This window comes from Colletotrichum godetiae, assembly GCF_030913485.1.
Source record: "Colletotrichum godetiae strain CBS 193.32 chromosome Unknown BDP55scaffold_3, whole genome shotgun sequence".
NCBI classification, from domain to species: domain Eukaryota; kingdom Fungi; phylum Ascomycota; class Sordariomycetes; order Glomerellales; family Glomerellaceae; genus Colletotrichum; species Colletotrichum godetiae.
The window spans coordinates 567,106-589,707 of NW_026851251.1; the positions used below are offsets into that span (position 1 = coordinate 567,106).

A 22,602-nucleotide genomic window follows, 5' to 3' on the forward strand; every position below is an offset into this window, starting at 1 on the left:
GAAAGCACCCCCCACCATTGTTCGGATTTCTGCGATTTGTGAACCGCAGTAGCAAAATTGTGACTCGATCGCCCAATCACCAACGTAACGCCGCTCAACCCCAAAAGTTGCTTTTCGACGTCGCCCCCGAGCAACCGATCCCACCGCAAGCGATATCGAGACCGACGAGTAGGCGGAATCTCCACCGAGCACAGAGGAAACAAGCTATTCAAAGACCGGAGAAACGTGTAAAAAGCCCGCGCGCCTTCTTTCGCACCCCGCCCCTCCTCCACACCTTTCGGCCGACCACCTTCAACAACACCACCTAACCGCCACCACCACCCTTCGTACTCGACGGCTTCGAGCACCAGTAGCCAAGATGGCGGAACCGAACTACAGTCACTTTCGATACTTCGAAAACAAGTACCCCGAGATCGATGAGTTCGTCATGGTCAACGTCAAGCAGGTTTGTGCCCCGCCAGCCCAACGCACACGGCGAGCCGAATCGACCAAACCCACCCGGTCGCCGTGGATAGGAAGCGTACAAGAGGGAGGCAACGTCCGGGTCTGACTGGTGATATAGATTGCCGAGATGGGTGCCTATGTCAAGCTTCTCGAGTACGACAACATTGACGGCATGATTCTGCTTTCCGAACTTTCGAGACGTCGTATCAGAAGTATCCAGAAGCTCATCCGTGTGGGCCGTAACGAGGTTGTCGTCGTCCTACGTGTCGACAAGGAGAAGGGTTATATCGATCTTTCCAAGCGTCGTGTGTCGCCAGAGGATATCATCAAGTGCGAGGAGCGGTACAACAAGGGCAAGATGGTCCACTCCATCATGCGCCACGTCGCCGAGAAGACCCTTACCCCGATCGAGCAGCTCTACGAGACCATCGCATGGCCCCTCAACAAGAAGTACGGCCATGCGATTGACGCCTTCAAGCTGTCTATCACGTGAGTTGGAGACTATCTGCAGTTATGGCAAGAGGAAACAAGAATACTGATGCGTAAGGATAGGAACGCCGAGGTCTGGAACGACGCCACCTTCCCCACCGAGGCCGTCTCCGAGGAGTTGAAGTCATATATCGCGAAGCGTCTCACCCCTCAACCCACAAAGGTCCGTGCCGACGTTGAGGTCACCTGCTTCGGATACGAGGGTATCGACGCCGTCAAGAACGCCCTGCGCACCGCCGAGGCGCGCAACGACGATCAGACCCAGGTCAAGGTCAGACTCGTGTCCCCCCCTCTTTACGTCCTGACCAGCACGTGCCTGGACAAGAACCTCGGTATTACCCGCCTCGAGGAGGCCATTGTCGAGATCCGCAACAGCATCGAGGCTGCTGGCGGTTCATTGGTGGTGAAGATGGAGCCCAAGGCCGTTACAGAGAGCGATGACGCCGAGCTGCAGGCTCTCATGGAGAAGAGAGAGCGCGAGAACGCCGAGGTCAGCGGTGACGAGAGTGTCTCCGAGAGCGACGACAACCCGGAGGTTTAGATTTTTTCTTTGGAGTCAACGTCATCACAACAAAAAAGGGGCGGCTGGTAGAATGAGCGTACTGGCAGGCTGGGAATCCAGAGTGATTCTAATGAGACGACCAAAAAAGAGTCCAAACATTTCAAAACTTATTTCCCCTGGCTGATTGTGAGTGAGCAACGGACTGATGCTAATAATGGACGTCTTTGTTATCATGAAGTTCCGCTAAACTTGCTACAAGATGGGGCACTCTACTATAACAGCGAGGGAACGAGAATGACCAATATAATCAACCAAATTGACAATGGCAGCTTTCCCTGCATGCAATTGACGGCTCGACGTAGAACCATTCTCAGCAATGGTTCTGTCGACAACGTTGTCCTTCGATGACCGTATCTTCAAAATACACTCATAGAACAATGCTTGAGTGCTTGCCATCTGGTCGGGACGAATGTTGATATTATTCTTGCGGTGAAAAGGCCGTTTGACGTCGTGCGTAGCAGAGGAAGCTATCTACTAACGGTGTGACTGGAGACTTACATGTGAGGCGAGATGGACGAGGGCAAGAGCGAGCGACAGTTCATCCTACCAGGTACCATGTCACCAAAACCTTCATCCGATAAAATTTCCCATCTGAATCCACACAGGAGGCCCCATATAGGTCCCTCCAATTCCATTCCAATCACCAGCCAGGAGGCGCCCGTCTAGGTCGACGGGTCAGGTCAAACTGGCTGGGTGGTGGAGTGGTTTATGGTCAACAATCCAAATCGCCAACCAGCCTACTCGATGACAGGCTAAGCGCATACGATTTCGAATCCCAGCCTGAGCACTAAAGTTTCCAGCATGAGCACCAAGATATGTAGCCCCTAAATCAGCACCGGGGGGAGGGGGGTGCGAACTCTTTTTTGGATCCGATTATGCTGCTTGTCGTTATGATTCTATCTTTGGACTCGCCTGTTTCCTCTCGTCTGCCGAGTGCCAAGAGCAACGGCCACCTGCCTGTATGGAGATATAGACGACTCGGAAGATGAAGCCTGGGCAAGTTGAGCAGAGGCAAGATCGCCCCATATAATCAGCACTGTTGGTCATCATACCTTCCTCTTTCAACTCGATTTTCCTACTCGTCACTTATCTTTGAGTCCTGACTCTTTGCCCTGGAAAATATCAGGAACTCTCTTGTAAAGGGAAACAATGATAATATGACGGGCGATCGCATTGTGTACGATCGATTTAAGCATGGAAGGCTTGTGACAACATTAGGTTGTTGTTGAGTCGTTGACAGCCTCAAGATCAGAACAATGAAGCCGATAAGATAAGAGATTAGATAAGAACATGAGATGATAGAGAGCTCGAAACCTTCCTCGCGACCATTCCACCTGACAACCGGAGAGTAGGCGCTGTTCCCAAGGCACAGCGCGGCAGACCTCCGCGACAACCTGAGAATATTCTGCGCCCATGGCTTCCCGTTCGCTATGGGCGCGCGCACGAGGGAGCTTCCTCGGTGACACCACGCTCCGCCTGCTCGGGCTTGCGACCTGGATCCCGGTCGTGATCACTTTCAACGACCATGTCGCGACCATCACGAGCATCAGCGGCGGCTCCATGTACCCCTACTACAACGAGGATCGCAATACGACGATGGCAAACGACATGGTTCTCAATTGGAGGTGGAAACCCTCCTACGGGCTGCAGAGAGGCATGATTGTCACGTTTAGGTGCGTTTTCACTGGCCCTCCGTTACCCCCTCTATCAATGTTGAAAAGCTGGGCGGCGAGCTAACCTTTTTTGCTTGCTTTTTGCAGGAGCCCTTTTCATCCCGAGACTGTAGCGATCAAGAGAGTCGTCGCGCTGGAAGGCGAATATGTCACGACGAGAGCACCTTATCCGGAGAGAGTGGTCAGGGTACCGCAGGGCCATATTTGGGTGGAGGGAGATGGGCCGCAGGATCAGACGCTGGACAGCAATACGTACGGTCCTATATCTATGGCGTTGGTGACGGGGAAATGCGTGTGGAACATTTGGCCTTGGCGCAAGTTTGGCCGCGTGAGATGGGAAGAACACAAATTCAAGGATAGATACTAAAGTGGGAATGGCTTCGTGTACGAATTAGCATGTGGGCGGGATATCTGTAAGGAAACCCTCGATTCGGGCTGCAAGGTCTTTAAAGTTTACGTATACTATGAAGCAGCCAATGACTGTACTTTCATCTTCAACTCCCGCTTGAGTTTTGACGATTCATTCAACTGGCCTCTTAAGTCCGAGTAACCTTCAAGTCCCGCTATCTTTGGAGCGGCGCGGGCTGTCCCGCGTTGCAGCTCGGAGCTCTCGGGACCGGGCTTTCAGCTCAGGGCCGTATGTAGGTCCGGCTGATTCAGTCGACACTTCCAGCTGATGAAAGAGACGGGAGCTCACCCGACGGTGACGCAGCGGGAGTGCAGCATTGCATGTGGTCTGTGCACCGCCAACAAAAATTCCAGAGTCGCTGGAACCCTGCATGAAATTTCGATATCATTATCTGCAGCTGCTGCTCCTCCTCGCCGCCGCCAAGTTTTCGCCTGCGCCAATTAACCCACGCGACAATCAACGACGAGGAGGCCTCTCCTTCAAATTCCCCTCGAAAACCCCTACACTGCGTTGTTGTTCCTGTCGTTCCGCAGCGGGAACCCAACCGTATCAACGCCGAATCTCTCTTCCCCCCTTCGACATCGAAACCGACCGACGTCAGCATTTCAGGATCGAGAGGGACCGAACCCTTGACGCAGACCAGAGAGTGCCTGGTCAATCTACGACAGGCACCACTCGCAAATGTCCGCCGCTGATCGCATCGTCAGCTACCTAGCTCCTGCCGACAACAACACGCAAACGATTCAGGGGGGTATTTCGGCTGCGACTCCGGCGGCGGCGGCCTCGTTCGAGGAGGATAGATATGCGGTACAGACGGGAGGACTTTTGCCGGATATCAGAACAGTCGGACAATCATTCAGAGAGAAGGACATGAGTCTTCAAGATGACTCTTTCGAAGAGGAGGGCCGCCCGCCTTACCTCCACGCCATGATTGCTGGAGGTGTAGGAGGTTCGACGGGCGACATGCTCATGCACTCCCTGGACACGGTCAAGACGCGGCAACAGGGCGACCCGCACATCCCGCCAAAATACACGTCTCTGGGCTCATCCTATTACACAATATTGCGGCAAGAGGGCATCCGACGAGGTCTTTATGGCGGATGGATACCGGCTTTGGGTGGTTCCCTTCCGGGCACGATGATGTTCTTTGGGACGTACGAATGGAGCAAACGATTTCTCATCGACCATGGTGTGCAACAGCACCTGGCCTATCTCACAGCTGGTTCGTTGATACTTGCGCTCTGCTCTCGAGAGGCGTACACTGACTGACTGTTATCAAGGCTTTCTCGGAGACTTGGCTGGCTCCATCGTTTACGTTCCATCCGAGGTGTTGAAGACCCGCTTGCAGTTGCAAGGACGCTACAACAACCCCTATTTCAAGTCGGGATACAACTATAGAGGCACCGTTGATGCGGCGCGGACGATTGTCCGTCATGAAGGACCGGCTGCGCTCTTTCACGGTTACCAAGCAACACTGGCTCGTGACCTCCCATTTTCGGCACTTCAGTTTATGTTCTGGGAGCAGTTCCACGCCTGGGCGCGCACCTATAAGCAGAGCAGAGATGTCGGTGTGCCGCTGGAGCTCCTTACCGGTGGTCTTGCCGGCAGCTTGGCCGGTATCATGACATGTCCTTTGGACGTCGTCAAGACGCGTTTACAGACGCAGGTACACCCTGATCTTTTGCCTAAGGAAGCGAAGCCGGTAGCCAAGGGCGCCGCACCCGCCTCCACGTCAAAATCCCAGACGCGCAATATCTCAACGTCGTCACCCTCGACGCATACCCCGCGACCAGGCGCGGTCAACTTGCAGACTTCGTCCGTTATCGAAGGTCTCAAGGTCATTTACCAGACGGAGGGTATCAGCGGATGGTTCAGGGGCGTGGGTCCCCGTGGCGTCTGGACTTTTATTCAGAGCGGCACCATGCTGTTCTTGTATCAACGCATTCTCAAGTCATTAGAGACTTGGGATCCACCAGTGGAAGAGCAGGAGCGCGCCATCTAAAGGAGGGGTTGGAGGTAGGGGCTGGAATGGGTGATACCAGGGTTGGATGGAGAAACAAAAAAGGCATTGTACAAACAACCCCATCTGTACACTTTGTAAGGATAAACATGGGACTGGCGTTTGACGGCATAGTAGAGGGACATGGTGTCCGATAGAGAGCTGATAGAGCGAAAGACAAGTCTCACTTCAAGTGCTGATCTGATTTACAAAGAGCTGAAGTCAACGCATGCGATGTGGCTTGAAGTCGGTGTTCTCAAAGAGACTGAACCATCACAAGGCCTATTTGAGGCAATTGTCGTAGGTATTGTGATAGGATACCTAGCTAGCTGAGGTATATCTCAAAGCGAACGAGCTCTCGAGTGAAAGACATGTGAGAGAGGCTGCAATGAAGTAAGGTTTCCGGGTTGGTTCCCTGGGATGACCGAGCTCCAGTTGTCAAATACAACAACCTGCAGTACCTTAAGGTACCTACCTGCCTGCCCCGCCAGGTTCTAGCCCGAGTACCTGTGTAATCAATGGAGGGACTAGACCCCTGGCTACCCGTTGAGACCCCCTGTGTGACGACAGACCGGGCTTCCATGACTGACGCGGGGTGTGCTGAAGCTTCCCTGGCCCAGCTTCCAAAATTTCGACCTTTGAAACACGCGCCTCGCGACAGGAACCAAGACCTCAGTATTCTCCCATTGTTCACGACTCCTCCACCCACCACACCACCGATCCAACCAAGCAACCGCTTTCACAGCTTGAATACACAACGAAACTCACGTTCGAATTGAAAGGACGTTCCGATGGCCTCCGACTCAGGCACACCCCCTCCTCCACGGGAGCCGACCCCGGGCGGCTCCCTTCCTTCTTCGACTGCAATCCCCTTGAAGAGGCCAGCTCTCGAAGAAGATTTCACTCCTTCTGTACCTTCGCCACTCAACCCTGACGTCAGATCTACACCAAGACCATTAGGCGTCGACGAGATGCCAGCAAAGCGCAACAAGAAGGAGTCGCTGAAGAAGCGCGAGTCCAAGGGTGCCTTTGGCGGCGACAGCAACCGTGGCACGCCGGACCCCAAGCATCGCGAACCTAAGCAGTCCGACTACAGTCCGATGCGCTACAAGCTGGCGCCTCCTAAGCCTTCCGACTTTGAACCTGCTCGCGGAGCCAGCTTCACCCATCACCATGACGTCCCTGCTTTGGACGGAACCGAGATCCGGTTCTACGAGACGTCGGAGCAGTGAGTTTACGGACCAGCTTTATGCGCCTGACTGAAAATTCTAACGATGCTGAAGTGTTCACAACAAGAAAAGCTACCACTACACTCACTGCATAGCGGACCCCGGGTTCCCCTCGGCACTATACTACCGCGGTACCGAGGCAGAGCCCACGGGACCTCATCTCAGCTTCGAGGACAGCGCAACTCATCTGTTCTTTGACCGGACGGGCCTCCATATTACTACGAACAAGGGTTTCCGCATGACGCGTGCGAATGTGGCAATCCGAGAGGGACGGTTTTACTGGGAGACCAAGATTACAAGAGGAATTGTCGACAAGACGAGCGGAGATGAGAAGCACGAATCGCATGGCCATGTGCGCATGGGTTTCGCGAGAAGAGAGGCGACTCTGGATGCCCCGGTCGGATTTGATGCATACAGCTACGGTGTGCGCGACGTGGGCGGCGAGAAGGTGTACATGTCACGACCCAAGGCCTTCTTCCCCGAGGGAGAGGGCATCCGGGAGGGCGATGTCATCGGCCTGGAGATTCAGCTACCCTCGGAACGATTGCAGCGCAAGGTCCTGGCTGGTCAGTACAACCCGGCGGTTGATACCGGCTTGGACGATGACAGCACAAACTTTGATGCGCCGAATATCGTCCGCGATCGTATCCCGATTCGCTTCAAGTCACACATCTACTTTGAAAAGATTGACTACCACACAACCAAGGAGCTCGAGGACCTCATGAACCCCTCGCCCGTGTCCTCTGGCCCCGCCAACTCGGTCGAAGCGCCCAACCCTAACCACGCCGTTCCCGCCCTCCGTACGCTTCCCGGATCCTTCATCAAGGTGTACAAGAATGGTGTGCTGATGGGCACCCCATTCACTGACCTCCTGGCCTTCCTGCCCCCGGCCTCCAAGCCGCAAGGCCAAATCGGCGCTCGCGAGGGCCTCGACAACGGCATGCTCGGCTACTATCCCGCCGTGAGCGTCTTCAGAGGCGGTGCTGCCGAGGTCAACTTTGGTCCCGACTTTTGGTTCCCGCCACCCGGGCTTGAAGACGGTCCCGACGACAATGAGGTCTCGATGATCGATGCCGGACAAGAAGAGTCCAAGAAGCCGGCGCCGTTGTCGTCGTCGTCGTCCGCGTACCCTGGTTTGGATCAGGTGCGGCCCGTCTCGGAGCGGTACACGGAGCAAATTGTTGAGGATATCGTTTATGACATCATTGACGAAGTCGACTTCTGGATCCAGGATGGCTGCAAGGTCATTGATCGTTTCGGCGGCCAGGGCGAGAAGGCTGGCCAGACGGGCAGTCTTGCGGCCGGTGGACGTGAGGAGATTAAGGAGTTGGTCCAGGATGACTGAAGTGGATGCGCCCCGATGGAGGAGGCAATGTTGAGAGACACAGTAGGCGATTCTTATTTTTTTCGCTCCGGAAGATACCCCAGACAGACTCTTTGGTATTACAAAGGTCTTTGCGCATTCCAATTCATAGCTGTCATTATACTATCAAGGGGGGCGAGGGACGTTTAGTGAGATCTTTGTCCCTCTCTACATACAGGCCTCTAAAGTTTTCCGGAGGAGATAGTTGAACTCGTTAAAAGGAGTCTTGGGCAGATTACAAAAAAACGAGAATGAGTGTATGTCATCCTCACATCCTTGGGGTTCTCATCCTGTGCCTGTCCCATTTCATACGTCATTTCCAATCGTTCGTCGCAAAGTGAAGGAGACGCAAGCCATAAGGACATTAAAAAGAAGAATCATGAAACAAAAAGAGGTTGGTCAACTTCCAGAGCACGCGGCCACCCTTTCTTACTTCCTCGTCGACCTTCGTCTCGGAGAATCGGGGCCAGGCGACGCCCGTCGCTGAGGCGTCGTCCTTCCGGAACTGTGTCGTCCGCTCCGCCGGCTACGTTCGCTGCGCTGGCTGCGTGGGCGATCTGATCGCACCGGCTCGGTGCGTGAGCGCGAAGGGCCCGCCATAAGGGCCGGGTCATCGGGGAGTTCCTCGATGCGGCCGGTGCCGTCGATGATCTCGGGCGCATTTTCGCGCTTGATGCGTTCTTCGCGGCCGCGCTTGTGGCAGTACCACAGGACGAAGAGGAGGACTTTTAAGGGATAATCATATTAGTAACGTATTCGTGAAACTAGAGCATGGGGCGAGGGGTTAAAGACTTACGGAATATAGAAACGCTCCAAATGACGTTTGCGCCGATAAACGCCGGCCAGCGCAGCTTGAGCGCGTTGACAATGGCCTTGAGCATGCCCACGACGGCACCCGGTTTGGTGACGAGGTCCGCGAAGCTAGCGGGCGTGAACATCTTCTTCGCGGCGCCCTTGATGCCTTCCTCGGCGGCGAATTCGGCGTGGTTGATGCCCTGGGCCTTCGCGGCGGCCGCGAGGACCTCGGGCCCCAGGCTGGCGGTGAACTTGTCCGGCAGCTGGGTGACGAGCTTCTTCATGCTATTGGGGAGTTTGTCAAACGTCTTTGCGAGGGTGCCGTCGCGGTCCTCGACGAGGGCTTTGAGGTCGTCTGCGGCGGTGGGCACGCCGTTGACGAGGTCTTTCAGGACGAGGGTGAATTTGGAGACGAGCTCGGAGGATTCTGCGGATAGGGGCACGGCTTTGTTGTTGCGCGCTGAGAGGTTGAGGTCGTCTAGGACACGGGAGAGGTCATCTTCCTCGCGGGCGGCTTCTTTGGGTGGTATGTTTGCCTTTGTTGGAGCGAGTTGCTTGTCCTTGTCTGTTCCCTTGGCTTTGTTGAAGAGGAAGGCGATTTTGCTGGGGATTTTGGAAGCGCCCGACGCGGCGGCGTCTTTGATGTCTACTGCTACTGTCGCGGCCTTCTTAGGCGTCTGCTTTTCGGTAGCGGCGGTGCGCCGGGACTCGTCAGAGTCTTCCCAGGTGTACTCTGGCGTCTTGCTGCGGGGGGGCAGAGTGGGCCGGACGCTCTCATCGTCCGAGTCAACGTCGTTTGCGTCGGCGAGGATGCGTCTAAAGAAGGCCTCATCTTTGCGGTTGAGGAGGGGCGCGGGGCCCCCGCCTCCTGTTGCTGCGCTTGCTGTCGTTGAGACGGACTGCGAGCTCGTCTGACGTCGAGTTGGCGATGGTCGCGAATCTGGGTGAAGCTTGCCTGCTGCTGATGATGGTGCTGGCGATCCGCTATTGTGTTCGCGCTCGCCCTCTGCTGCCTCCTTCTCCGTCTTGTACTTTTTGAACTTCTTGTAGCTCAGATATTCCAACATCTTGGGTGATGTAGCTGAGGTTTCTCTGGCGAGAAACCAACAGGGTCCAAGGTGGGCGTACTAGTTGATACAAAGTCGTGATCTGGCTGTCAAAGAATCACGGCAAGAAAAGTATAGTTTCCTGTAGAGGTAGACGCAAGGGCGTTGTAATGAGGCGGTCGGAACCGGTTTATTTTATTGCAACGGCCAAGCGCTTGTTCTGAATCACATGCGGTCTGGGTCTGGGCCAGGGCCCTGCACTCTATCATGCGGCGTCATGTCGTGCAAGCTCATGTGTTGGATTGGCTGAGCGGGCAAGCTGGGGTAGCTTGCACAGCCACATGTGATGTCACCCTTGGAGCGGCCTCCGATGTGGCGGTGCAATTGGGCAAGAGTGGGGACCCGGGTCCAGCTGCCGGCTCGCTTAAGAGCGGTTGTTTGAGGTTGCGCCGGAGGCATCCAATGGAAGAGCATGAATGATCACCAGTTCATATGTCGCCTCTTTTGTTGGGGCTGATATGGAGAAATGAAGAACCTTTAAGAGCATTGCGGCTCATCGAGTCTCATTTGACAGCTGTCTTGGACAATATGTAGGTATGCTATTGGTAAATATTGAGTGGTTCGGCTGAGTTAGCCGCCATCATGGGGTATCTTTCGTGAAAACTGCCCTTCGCATCCTAGGGGTAGAGCTTTCACGTCTTTCTCTATGCTTCATCATGCCTCATCCTCGCCTTCTGCTTCTTCTTCTTCTTCTTCTTCTTCTTCTTCTTCCTCCTCACCGTTTGCGTGTATGGTTTCGTCTGCGACATTGCTCTTCCTGCCTCCTCCACTCCTCCGGCGGCCCCTTTGGTACGCCTCTGTGCTAGTCATGGCCTGCTCCCCCACATAATGTTCCCCGTCCCAGTCCTTTGAGCACTTGGGGCATTTGTGACTCCGCTGAGTGCGCCAGTACCCTTCTTGGCATGTGTTGTGCAGGCGCGCGTTGCAGTCTCGTTCCGCGCACCTTTGTCCGACTGTAACGATCTCCCTGCACGCCTCGCAGAACTTGATGCGCTGCCAGTCCTGCGCTGCCGCGTCGGGATCGTTGAACGAGTCAATCAGCCATGCCCTGAGCTCGAGCAGCGCTCGCGGGCTGAGGCTGTAGAAACCGTCCTTGGACTTCTCCAGCCAGCCCTGGTACACCAGGCTCGCTAGCATGTCTTCCACTTCGCTGTGCTTAAGTCCCTTGTCTGAGGAAGATTGTGTTTGCGTGGGCTCTCCGTTCTCGTCATTATTGTTGTTATTGTTCTGTCGTGGAGGGCGGGCCAACTTAATAGCCTGCATCTCCGTAATGCACATGAGCTCCATGCGCGGGGAGTTGTACGTCTCGAACATGGCGTCTAATAGCCTTTTTGTGAAGGCGATCTGCTCGGCGTTGTATGTGGTCGCGAGTTGTGTCATGAGATCGGAGGCTGTGTTCACGAGAGCGTAGATGCGCTTCTTGGTGACTTGATGAATTGCGCTTCGTACTTCGTAGTCGAAGAATGAGACGCCTTCGGCTGCGGCTTGCAGATAGGAGTCAAAGTCCTCCATCGTGACCTGTTCGGGGGCGACTGGCTCGCCATCTTGGGCTTCAACGGTGAAGATACCGGCTAGGATAGGTTGTGCGTCTTCGTAGGTGAGGGTGCCCCGAGCCAGGAAGGCTTGGAGGAAGGCACGGTTGCCATCATTGTAGTGTTCTCGGACGATGTTCATTTCGGCGTGGTAAGGCTTAAGACTGAATCGTGTATCCGGGGGGGTTGATAGAATGTCATAACGGCCGTAGTTGGATTGTACTAGAGGCTTTTGCGAGTCGGTCAGGTTTTCGCGGGGGAAGCCTCTTAACGCGTCTTGGACGCGCCTCGCTGGCGAGGAATTAATTGAAAGCCCAGAGCTTCTGGGGACCCCACCGTGCCTTCCACCAAAGCGGGGCCGTATTGTAAAGTGGGACCATGGTTGAGCCACAAAGTGGCTGGAAAAAAAGACTGCGGCACTTCGCCGGAGAATTTCCATCTTCTTGGAATGAGATCTTCCTTTCCCAAATTGCATTGCGCATCGGCCAGCGGGCAGGGCCTCTCCGTGGCTCTGGGTCCATTCTGGACGGGATACTCGCTCCGAGTGGAGTTTTCAGATCCTTCAACCCCTGAACACCAACCTTCTTGCTGGGCAGCAGGCAGGAGAAGGGCATGGTGTGCATGGCTCACTTGAGCAGCAGCTGAAGTTCATTCCAGCGAACCTTGCTCTCTCTCAAGCTTACAAGACGCCACATGCCGACGACACGGCACTTTACTGTGACTGCCGATCATACTCACACCCTCCGGGCTCCCTCCAAGGTTCAGCTTTAATACAGTCTTGACGACCTCGCACTCGCTCTTTATTGGAGCCAGCTCACTCATCAGCACGTGGGAGTGGCCCGACCGTTACGCAGACTCGATATGCCTTAGATTCAAGATTGTGTCGCGCGGCAGACGTTCAGCAACCTTCCATCTAGCAGGAATGGCAGGACTGACACCACACGCCGTCGACCTTTCATCTCAACAATCTGCGCCTCCGCGACTGAACCTGCTTTTTGGTTTAGCACTAGGATTCAGCAGCTTGCCTTCTTGGGTCCAACACCCGAAGCCACGTCCGCCGCTCGGGCTAGATTGGGCAGTGGTTTAAGGGCCTTTCGTGTCCATTTCTGACTCAGGAGGAACAAGGTTAATACAAAACCACTAGCTCCAATCACCTTCATGGATCACCCTGTCCTCTTATGAGCCCAAGCACCGAGCACTCGGTAGGCGGCATGCTCCCCTGCCATCGAACTCAGCTCAACAATGAGATGATATGATGAGCATCGTATCGAACTGGTGGAAACTTTGACATGTTCGGACCTTCCAATTAGGGGGCGTTGTCTTCCAGAAGATAGAGAATGTGTTTTCAGCCATCGACTGACTTGAATTCGCCGTTGACAACAGCGCAGCCAATCCTAATGGCATCGCATTGCTGGAGGTTGCCATACGCAGTGTGTTGCCTCCCATCGGCCCGGTCGCCTCTGCCGGGTTGAGGCTGGTCCGGGAGACCCCTCCGCAACGTCCGTCCGTCCACACACCCTCAGTCGGCAACGAATCTTGCCTCGAGGACGCGCCTCCACTTACCAGACATGTTTCGAGCCATCGTTGCCTCAAACCCCAGCGACGAGTGTGGTTGGTCTCAATGAGGGAGGCGGAGAGTTCGGTCGAACTCGTACGTTGCCATGCCACTTAACCTCTAGCAGCCCTTAGTTTGACACTTGGTCGGCCTATGGACTGGTATTCCGCAGCAGTTGCGACGACGCTTGCGCACTGCTGCTTCGGCCTAACCCACGCAAACTAGTGATGTCTTCTATTAGACGGAGCGTGGCGTCCAACGTTTTCATCTCGGGTCGAGAAGCCACCGAGTCTGTGGTCGGCAGATGCCGCCAGAATCGCACCCAGAAGCCAGCTAGAATGCCGTCACAATGTCAATCTGTCTCGCCTTGACATAACCAAATGGACAGCCTCCGAAGCCATCCAACCTGCGTGTAATATTGTTCTGGAGATCGCCTTCGCACACTATCGTGTTTCAACCCTTATTATCCACCCTACAACAAGGTAAAACTCTTCATTACCATCCCGAGCGGCCCCGCCACCACCCCCTCGTAGGATCCCCAGCCAAGACATTTCTAGTCCGCTGGCAATACGCTGTAGGGGGGGGGGGGTTCTCAAGTCGGCCCAAACTCCCTTGCCTTGTCTCTGGAATGCTGGGAAGTCCCAACTCGTCATTTTACCGCCTGCGCCTGGGTAGCACACCTCATATTGTTGCGAGCACCTGAACAAGGTTCGTCGGCGCTTGTGTCCAAGCCGACCGATCTTGGGTTCCCTTTCCATTACTTTTCAGTCGGGTCCGGGGAGATAACCTTGCGTCGATCGCAGGGGGCGGATCGATCTCTGGGCCGCATGATAAACATGGCCATGCCGTTGCTTGCTCCCCAGTTCTTAATTTCTTCTTTCTCCTCGTCCCCCGTCACCTTGTTCCCTGCCCGTGGTCAACAGCTCCGTATTCATGTCTGGCCTACTGGGCCAACATCCAAGGGGGTGATATGGCCATTCAGCTGCCTCAAGAAGAGCTAGGCACAGCTACAGGAGTGCTCCTTTACTCCTTGTTCTGCCTAGCATGCAGTGTTCTCATGGCATGGCTGGTGTATGCCCATCGTGAAGGTCTCAGCTGTGAGTAGCTACGGTTGTGGAACCAAGAGTTAATTCAGACACTGACTTGCATCTTTCGTGAACAGACGTCGCCCTGGTATCATATTTCACTGGTTTGTCGACGGCTGCTTCTGTAGCCCAGCAGATTCACACAATTGTACGATGGAGAGACATCAAGCTTGCACAATTCAAGCATTCAAACGCCAATGTTGGCAATCCTGAGCTTGCCATCGCCGGCCAGTCAACTGGTCTTGACCTTGTACTTTTCTATATCCGTAAGATCCAGCTCGTCAACAAGTTCCAAGTCTGTCTCTGACAAGACCCCTACAGAGTTCTACAGCTACAATGTTGAAGCAGCCCTGACCTTCTTCTGGGCTGTTGCTCTTACTCAATCGATCTTCCAGTTGGAGCCCGTAAAGTCCACCCGCAAACGAGTTAACTACGTTGCAAAAGCCTTTGCTATTTTGCTGCCCGCGATCTTGATGGGGATCCTACGACTTGAGGCTGTCCAGAAACAGACAGTGCCCTTTTTGGTTTTGGCTGATGGTATCAGTAAGTCTCATTATTCAGCTATTCAAAGATTCCATCTAACGCTTTGCCCAGTGGGCTTCTGTCTGAGCGGCAGCGGAGTTCTGCTCATTGTCATCTTGGTCAAATATATTCACACGCGCCGAAACCTTCTTTCCTGGAATGTTCAATACGGGCAACGCTCCAATAGCACGAAAAGCAGCGACACGCTCGTCTTCGACAGCGGCAGCGAAACGCGCCGCCGAAGTATCTACGATCGGTGGCTTGTTGTACGATTCAGCATAGCTTTTGTTGCATTAGCGTGAGTACAGCCTCAACAAGCCTCAAAGTCTGTAGTTTGGGTCAACGAAGCTGACCGGGTGGTTCTTCCTTCGAAAAAGCATCTTCCAGGTGGTAACCATCATGTTTCAAGTTTCATCCGCAAAACAAAATTCTCGCGACTCTTTGAGCGAGAGCCCGGACCTCAGCACGGAACGACTGCATCTAGACCTCATACTTTTTCTGCCCGGCGTGTCCGCTAGCCTGCTGACGTTTGTCGTTTTTGGCACGACTAAGACGTTTCGAGACTACCTGGTGGCACGGCTCGTTCCGAGGCGGCTCCGCGAGAGGAATAGTAGGAGGATGAGCAGCAACCACCACCACCAGCGACGCAACACCCGCACACGAATGTCGCAAGCGTTTTCTTCGAGGATGGGGATGGGGAGGAGGAGCTTGACGTATCCGCCACGGATCTCTTTGACGCCGTACGTTTCGGACGATGCCGGCTTATACACGCCTACGGCCAATGGGAATGGGATTCAGCTGAGGGAGCTGAATATTGACGGCTCGAGAAAGGTCGCCGAGGACGACCGATGGCCGCTTGTTGGGTCTGATGCGTCTGATACGTCTGATGGGCCCGCGAAACCTGTGAATGTGTATTTGTACCCGAAGCAATAGTTTTACGAGTTATGATCGAAATGATACCACTTGGGCTCAGGGCCCTTATTGATTCACTTTTTGCTAGATTCTGTGGACTTGGTGTGCGGGTAAATAGGACGAGTCGGGGTCTCGCCAACCCCCTCACGAGCAGATGAAGTAACCCTGATGACTGCCCGGCGGTGCGGGGCTTGAACCTTCGCGTCCCAAATCATGAACATCTGGGGGTGCCTAGATCTGGGGTAAGAGAGGGCAGAGACATCATCGACGATCAGAGTCACAAATCGCCAGCCGTTCTGCTCAAGCACAACGCCGCATTCGATACAGGCTCCCCAGCCACAGTTACACAATGACATGACAAATCTCTCAGTGTCTTATATGACACGGAGATCCAAAGGACCGTCACGACACACACACACATTAGGGGGATTAAACTACGATCTAGCGGCCAAGCCATGCCTTAGAAAGAAAATAGTCCAATCCAACCCCCTTCCATACCGTATATCTTGAGGGGGCCTTGGCGATTGTGCAGAGCCAGCCAGCCGTTGGCCAGAACAGTCGATTTTCTCACGAGTCAAGAATCCCATCATTTTCTAAAGATACCGCTGCTGCTGCCGCCGCCTTCCACATTCAGTCATTGTGCGCGCTTGTGTGTGGCATGTGTAAGCTTTTCAGAAATTACCCGGAAACCCTATGTGAATAAAGGTGGTGGTGGGTGTCACGGTCCTTGACCCAGATCTCTGGATTTGTTCCGAAGTGGCTGTCAGGTTAGAGGGATGCCGCTGCGAGTCAGAATAAGCTTCCTTGAAACTCCCTTGATTCGGTAGTTTCTTTGATGAGAGACATTTACATCGTTGCGGTGATTTGAAGTCTGAGAAGTACCGAAGAATGGGGGATGTCTGACTTCAATTCTGATGTCGATGATTTGACTGTTATCGATGCTGTCTTCCCGATCAGTGCCACTACTGCTGTTAAAGCTGCACAAAGCCTCTTCACAACGTTGCCTGTGAGTGATTCCGATGTGTATATCTTAAGATGCTTTTACTTCTCAGGCTGAGCAACTAAACTCAGGTACGGAAGCTGCTCCTGTACAGAACAAACTCAACTTCTTCGCCCGAAAACTCCCTTTGGCCGAGCGATTATGCACTTTGGGTTTTCAAGACCTGGCTACTTGAACACCCGCAAGAACCGTTTGTATAATGGCCAGTACAATACCAGCACCTCCTACCCACAGGACTGCACAAAAAGTATACCACTGCAGGGGATTCCTGAGATCCCTCCAAAGATCCGTCAACCGGCGAGACTTCTGGCGCAGGCTGAACCTCTGGAGATTGACCAAGTGATAGCTCAGCCGTGGAAAATCGCTCTGGGCGCTGTAGACGTCGCTTTCCAAGAGCGTCGTCTCCTTCTCAAAGTCTCTACACCCCACGGGCCAGATGTTGCGCGGCAATTTGTCGACGTCCCTCTTCGGGTGTCAAAGAGTACGTAGTAGGCTGTCGAACGGCTGGCCACTTTTTTCCAGCTTGTCGAGATCCGACCTGATGATCTTCCTCGACCGAGCGCTCTGTCCGAAGAGGAGGCGGTCAGAGACCAAAACCTCTTGTTCCAAAGTGACGTAGTTCTGGTACCGGTTCTCCGTGGAAGTCGGCATGAAGCCTTCGTTGATCCTGCCAACAACGTTGTTAGAACGGCTATTAGGAGGTTGTATCCATGAAAGTGTGTTTACCTGACGAGAATAGGAAGTGTCTCTTTTCCCTCCTTTCGCAGGGCAGACAAAACGCAGAATGTCGGGAATTGAAAGATGGAAAGACGTCGGCTGACCGTGTCGAACATGAGATGTTCACTTAGCGTGTCTACCCACTGGATTCTAACCCGCCCGAATAGCAGAACCTCAAAATTCAGACTGCCTTCGTATAGATTATTATTTTCCCCAACCAAAGTATCCATGTCTGGAGGCTGGTCATCCCAAGCGTTGCGTCTGAATAACTCAAATACTCGTTTGATCGGCCGCTTTGCCTCCCTCGGGCTCTGCTTGATAGTCCGACTGCTTATACTTGGGCCCTCAGTCAAGCTTGGAAACTTACATGCGAGTGAAGCCTGGTTGCCGGGAGTTTCCAAATCCAGCGATGGCTGAACTGTCAGGGCCAACCAGCACATTGCAGCGAATACAGCCGTCGATATATGAGAGTCCCCAGCATCTCTCACATTTCCGTGTGAGGATACAATGTGATTTCCCAGCTCCTCTATACTAGCGTTTTTGTCTGCCGACTTCAAAGCAGCTACTACCTAGTACATAAACTTCCAATAGCATTTTGTTTCTCCTGCCACTGTGTCGAGAGACGACGACCACAAAGGTATGGAGTCTGAGCCTAATAGTGGTGGGAACTGGGATTCAATGTAGTCGCAGTACGCATGGATTCTCGGAAATTTGTCAATGTCTTTCTTTGGAAGACAGAAGGTGGCCTTCAATGTCTTCATACGATTTGTGAAAGAGGGCGATGTTTCTTATTATGGAAGCTCTTGGCTTTGCATCTCCAGGTCAACCTCTGTCCTCGGCTTAGGTAGTGGTAACATCGAACGGAGAGTTGAAACTGTCCGCATATTTTCCCTATATTATATCAACATCCAACGCACCAGACAAGGCTCAGGAGCCAATGGAACACGAACATTGTGATCATGTTTGCAGTGTCCTCGATGAACATAGCCGAACAAAAACGTTGCTCGCTGCGGGAAAGGTATGGACTGGCCGATAATTGCGGGCTCGATTGTACTTTTATACACTATCAGACAGCAAAACAGAAAATCCAAGAACTGGTTTGTTTCCTTTTACTTATGAATAAATAACAGTCATGATTATTTGGCGGAGAGAAAAGACTAGGCTAGAGGAATGTGGTCCAGGTGTTGGGACAGAAACCACCTCTTGATGTGCCACAAATCAAATACCTTCTAGGCCATTGCATGGAAATGAGACCATGCCGCATTCAAGGCTCCAGGTCAGACAACATGCAGACGAGTGTGCCCTGAACCAGCGATAACTTTCTGTTCCATAGTCCTGTTCCATAGTCCTGTTCCATCTACAAGCTACATCGAACCAAGTCAACCAGCTTTCGCGACGGAGCTGTCTGAATTGTATGTTCATCTTGTACGGTATCTTTTGATGTAACAGACTCTAAATATGTATTAAAGAGGCTCATTTTGAGCGGCACTGGGCGTCTGCTTCTACGTTGGGAGCCGACCGTATGGAACCAAATGATCGTCGGACAATCAGAAGTTTCAGATATCTGGACGACGTCAACGACAACGTTCTTGCGGAGCTAGATGATAAACTACCGGATTCTGCTGGCCAGGACTTAGATATGCTCCAGCCGCGACTGATGAACCTCAAGGGCTTCAGTAATTTCTTCTCCACGAGACTGGGCCCTAAGCTCGACCCAAAGGCTCTTTGGGGTCTGATCGGGCTTGTTCTAACGGCAAGCCAGAATGTTTTAGTCGTGGCGGAGCTAGATTGGGCTGACAAGATCTCAGATTGTCCTGCCTCACGAAGCAGCAATGAAACGAATCGGTCAAATGCTCAGCAAGCTGGGCTACTCTTGTGGAGACTTTCAACTACATGCACGTCAGAGTTCCAATCTCTCGACAGGAGAAAAGGAGGCATGCTTCGAGATCCTTGTATTGATGACCAGGTTTCTTTTGGATGTTGTTAGGTTTCTACGGGAAGCTGGAGATATTATCAACCTCTCCTACGGCCGTGGTATGATCTACAAACCCCAGTAATGGTTGTGATTGTTAATTCATCGCAGGCTACGCGCAAGAGTCGTGGGTTGAACTGACGGCCACGTACGACAGAGCTCAGACCTATATTAACGAGCGGTTGAATCGCATCAAAAAGATGGCAAAGTTTGGGAAGAGACAGGCCGCCCAGTTATCATTCCTTTCCCGCTCGCCTCGTTCCTTCGTTGACAGTGCCAAGTTGCCATGCTTAGTTCTACCACCTGCCAGTACGAATCGATTCTTCAACCGTGACGAAGTCATCGAGGAGGTAGACAACCAGTTTGAGGAGCAAAAGAAAGAAGGTCTGCGGTCGCTCGCACTCTATGGCATGGGCGGCGTGGGCAAGGGTCAAGAGTTATGTCGCTTTGAAGTACATTGAGAAGAAGAAGGCAGAAAAGGGGCTACGTGTCATCTTCTGGATCCGTGCGGAGACTTCGTTCTCGATCCAGGAGAGCTTCGCCGACGATGCTCTTAGGCTAGAACTCAACGGGGCTGGGAAAACCTTGCATGATGAGAATCGACTACTTGTAAAGAGATGGCTACAGAAAACGGGTCAGTCGGCAAAACACCTTGGCCCTTGGGGGTTTGCTGACGAGAACAGAATGCAAATGGTTACTGGTGTACGATAATGTGGAGGATTTCGGTCTCCTGCGGGCTAATTGGCCCTCGCCTGGGAGTCAGGGGTTGGCACTTATTACGACACGGAATCACTCGCTAGCTTTGAACCCAGCTAACGGAGATCTCGAGGTTCTCCCATGGGACACAGCGAATGGTACCAAGTTCCTCCTACACCTGCTGGACGGTCACATCAGTACAGATCTTCTAGCAAGCGAAGCCAAGTCGGCGTACAGTCTGGCCGAAAGACTCAGTGGCCATGCGCTGGCAATTTCGAACATGAGCGGACTCATTCATCGTCGGTCCTGGAACATCTCCGAGCTTCTCGACAAATACGGAAGTAGTTTGAACTTCAATAACGGCTTGGAGGCAATCTGGGGAGTTTTCTTCAAAAAATCTGAAGCCTAACAGCGCAACTTTGCTGGCTGCCTTCAGCCACTGCGCTCCTGACAGCATTCCGCATTCGCTCGTTGACTTGAAGGAAGCCGTGGACCTCTTCGGCAGCTTACTCTGGTTACTAGATGTGGATAGATAACCACGCCCCGGTCAATTGCAAGTATTATGGTCGCTGACAACCTGCCTGGTAGATTTCACGATGCGATGGAAGAGCTCTTGACTCTGGCACTCGTTAAAAGAGACAGAAAGTGTGGGACGTACTCCACCCATCGGCTCATCCAGACTCATTTTCTACGTTACATGACGCCAGAGAACCGGCAAAAGTCGTTCATAGAGGCATCGCATCTAATGGAAAACGTTTTCACAAAAAGACCCGACGGCAAGATAGCAACGATGTGCAACATGTGGGAGCAATGTCAGCTGTGGGTACAGCACTTATTGTATTGCAGCTCAAAAATTGTTTCAGGCTGGAAAAGAGGCGCGATCCTGGTTTCTACGCTTGCACGAAGACCTGTGTAATGTGGGCTCAATGTGGACGGTTTGCATACTTCTATCTAGAATACCATTAATGCTAGCTGAAATTTCCTCTAGATTTCTATTGGAGCAACAAACCTTTCCCGAGCTTGAGGACCCCGTCGAGGTGGGCAAACTGGCTTTGGCAACTCTGAGCTGTACAACCTTACCTCGCCGGAAACGTATATTGCACAAATGTGGGCACGTCGAGGTCGTTACTGTTTGGCGATAGAAGTGATGGTGAGCGCACGCAACAATGAAGTTGACGGCCCCCCAGGAAGATCACCAAAACTCGAGCTGCATGGCGAACAACATATTTTGCTCTTACTCCTTCCTGGGCGAGTATGAGGCCGCTCTGGAATGGCAGGAAATCAGTAGGGTGTGCTGGGAGCAGTGGGTCAAGTCTGAGAACGTTGAATCACATTGGCATCCGAACCAAAGATACGGTCAGGGAAGAACTTTGGCGTACATGAAGAAGTACGACGAAGCTAGAGGGCACATAGACGAGTCTCTAGAAGACATAATGACAAGCAAGCCGGTCATTTGGGGAACGGCAGGAGAATGAGTTTCGAGGCCCCGGGAGTGAACCTAATCTCAATGGTTTCGGACAGCTCCGACTGACGCTTCGGTGGTTTGCTCAGGTGCCAGTTCTCTCGTGCTAGACTAGCCATGTTTGAAGGAGACTTCAAGCTTGCTGAGCTCTTGTTCCAGAAGGTACAGAGCATATGGCTCATGAGGAATAGTTCCAGAACGTCAGACTTCTACGCGGCTACAATCTACCGCATGGGATGTTGCGCGTTACTCGAAGGAGAAGTGGAACGAGCTGTGTAAGTATAGATTGGGAGAGATAAAGTAGATATCTTGCCTTTACTAACACGGCACAGGAAATATCTCCAAGATGCGATGGCATTTGCAACATTGCGAAAGGACTTACAGGTGGGAGAGCATGCCCACAGTATCTATTAGCTCTCAGAGGCTCTCTATCAGATGCCTGGTCGTGAATTGGAAGCGGACCGGCTGCTCAAAGAAGCCGAGAAGCTCTACTGGAAGCGTGTCGAAAAGCCAAAAGCTGTTTCCGAGGAGGACCACGCAGAATACGAAGTACCACAAATGCATCCGCAAGAGGAAGATCACGACTCTTTGGTTTACATCTTATGGCGCTGAATATTGGAGGGAAATTTCATAGCTCAACTGGTATTAGATCCGACTCTGGTGTTGAGAACCGAAGACACGACCAGGAATGCTGCCCTCGAACAATCATTCAATGACACTCCAAATGTCCATTTCATTCCCTGCTGCCCGTGGCTCAATGGCATTCATGGCTTCGTTGGCGGGCTTGTGATGAGTAGTTCGGTGAATTGGCAAAAACCACGGCAATTGATGTAGATCAACGTGTCGCCTAGCTGGACGAAGCGAGATCATGGGTCTTGACAAATACAAAGATTCTCAGCGTGCCTTTTCGAGGGAACGACGAGTACATGCCTAGGAGAAGTTGAGTGGCGTAAGTAAGGTGAATGTAATCCTCCGTGGTCGTGTCCTTTCCCGAAGGAGGGAGGTTGGATTAGGCGAGGGGACCCATCGCGGTACCTTCAGCAAGGGGTGGATCCGCTGACTAAGGCATCAGGCGCCGTG

General features: G+C 53.0%; 10 protein-coding genes across 10 annotated transcripts; 7 read left to right on the plus strand and 3 right to left on the minus strand.

Moving 5' to 3' along the window:
* Positions 1 to 9: 9 nt before the first annotated feature.
* On the plus strand, positions 10 to 1,581 carry BDP55DRAFT_207562 (eukaryotic translation initiation factor 2 alpha subunit). Its single transcript, XM_060565975.1, has 3 exons — positions 10 to 445; positions 563 to 933; positions 997 to 1,581. The coding sequence occupies exons 1-3, from the start codon at positions 359 to 361 to the stop codon at positions 1,472 to 1,474; spliced, it is 936 nt and encodes a 311-aa protein (XP_060435547.1). The 5' UTR covers positions 10 to 358; the 3' UTR covers positions 1,475 to 1,581.
* A 1,327-nt stretch (positions 1,582 to 2,908) lies between these two features.
* On the plus strand, positions 2,909 to 3,535 carry BDP55DRAFT_541320 (peptidase S24/S26A/S26B/S26C; the record flags this gene model as incomplete). The annotated part of the gene is made up of 2 exons (XM_060568209.1): positions 2,909 to 3,168; positions 3,256 to 3,535. 2 exons carry the CDS (start codon positions 2,909 to 2,911, stop codon positions 3,533 to 3,535), a joined length of 540 nt encoding a protein of 179 aa, XP_060435548.1.
* A 723-nt stretch (positions 3,536 to 4,258) lies between these two features.
* On the plus strand, positions 4,259 to 5,579 carry BDP55DRAFT_689837 (mitochondrial carrier domain-containing protein; the record flags this gene model as incomplete). Its single annotated transcript, XM_060576783.1, has 2 exons — positions 4,259 to 4,799; positions 4,858 to 5,579. The coding sequence occupies 2 exons, from the start codon at positions 4,259 to 4,261 to the stop codon at positions 5,577 to 5,579; spliced, it is 1,263 nt and encodes a 420-aa protein (XP_060435549.1).
* A 788-nt stretch (positions 5,580 to 6,367) lies between these two features.
* Positions 6,368 to 8,150, plus strand: BDP55DRAFT_723436 (SPRY domain-containing protein; the record flags this gene model as incomplete). Its single annotated transcript, XM_060578750.1, has 2 exons — positions 6,368 to 6,804; positions 6,860 to 8,150. 2 exons carry the CDS (start codon positions 6,368 to 6,370, stop codon positions 8,148 to 8,150), a joined length of 1,728 nt encoding a protein of 575 aa, XP_060435550.1.
* A 720-nt stretch (positions 8,151 to 8,870) lies between these two features.
* BDP55DRAFT_644892 (uncharacterized protein) lies at positions 8,871 to 10,288 on the minus strand. The gene has a single exon (XM_060573605.1). It carries the CDS (start codon positions 10,028 to 10,030, stop codon positions 8,933 to 8,935), a length of 1,098 nt encoding a protein of 365 aa, XP_060435551.1. The 5' UTR covers positions 10,031 to 10,288; the 3' UTR covers positions 8,871 to 8,932.
* Positions 10,133 to 10,603, minus strand: BDP55DRAFT_207632 (uncharacterized protein). The gene has a single exon (XM_060565976.1). The coding sequence runs from the start codon at positions 10,481 to 10,483 to the stop codon at positions 10,235 to 10,237; it is 249 nt and encodes an 82-aa protein (XP_060435552.1). The 5' UTR covers positions 10,484 to 10,603; the 3' UTR covers positions 10,133 to 10,234.
* On the minus strand, positions 10,290 to 12,021 carry BDP55DRAFT_644894 (RING-like domain-containing protein). Its single transcript, XM_060573606.1, has one exon. The coding sequence runs from the start codon at positions 11,741 to 11,743 to the stop codon at positions 10,724 to 10,726; it is 1,020 nt and encodes a 339-aa protein (XP_060435553.1). The 5' UTR covers positions 11,744 to 12,021; the 3' UTR covers positions 10,290 to 10,723.
* A 2,105-nt stretch (positions 12,022 to 14,126) lies between these two features.
* BDP55DRAFT_689841 (uncharacterized protein) lies at positions 14,127 to 15,696 on the plus strand (the record flags this gene model as incomplete). The annotated part of the gene is made up of 5 exons (XM_060576784.1): positions 14,127 to 14,253; positions 14,319 to 14,507; positions 14,563 to 14,784; positions 14,836 to 15,061; positions 15,141 to 15,696. The coding sequence occupies 5 exons, from the start codon at positions 14,127 to 14,129 to the stop codon at positions 15,694 to 15,696; spliced, it is 1,320 nt and encodes a 439-aa protein (XP_060435554.1).
* A 1,120-nt stretch (positions 15,697 to 16,816) lies between these two features.
* On the plus strand, positions 16,817 to 20,469 carry BDP55DRAFT_723440 (uncharacterized protein; the record flags this gene model as incomplete). The annotated part of the gene is made up of 6 exons (XM_060578751.1): positions 16,817 to 17,156; positions 18,862 to 19,136; positions 19,201 to 19,426; positions 19,476 to 19,714; positions 19,818 to 19,998; positions 20,048 to 20,469. The coding sequence occupies 6 exons, from the start codon at positions 16,817 to 16,819 to the stop codon at positions 20,467 to 20,469; spliced, it is 1,683 nt and encodes a 560-aa protein (XP_060435555.1).
* A 757-nt stretch (positions 20,470 to 21,226) lies between these two features.
* BDP55DRAFT_710504 (uncharacterized protein) lies at positions 21,227 to 22,513 on the plus strand (the record flags this gene model as incomplete). Its single annotated transcript, XM_060578156.1, has 4 exons — positions 21,227 to 21,447; positions 21,612 to 21,797; positions 21,855 to 21,906; positions 21,937 to 22,513. The coding sequence occupies 4 exons, from the start codon at positions 21,227 to 21,229 to the stop codon at positions 22,132 to 22,134; spliced, it is 657 nt and encodes a 218-aa protein (XP_060435556.1). The 3' UTR covers positions 22,135 to 22,513.
* Between the last annotated feature and the right edge of the window lie 89 nt (positions 22,514 to 22,602).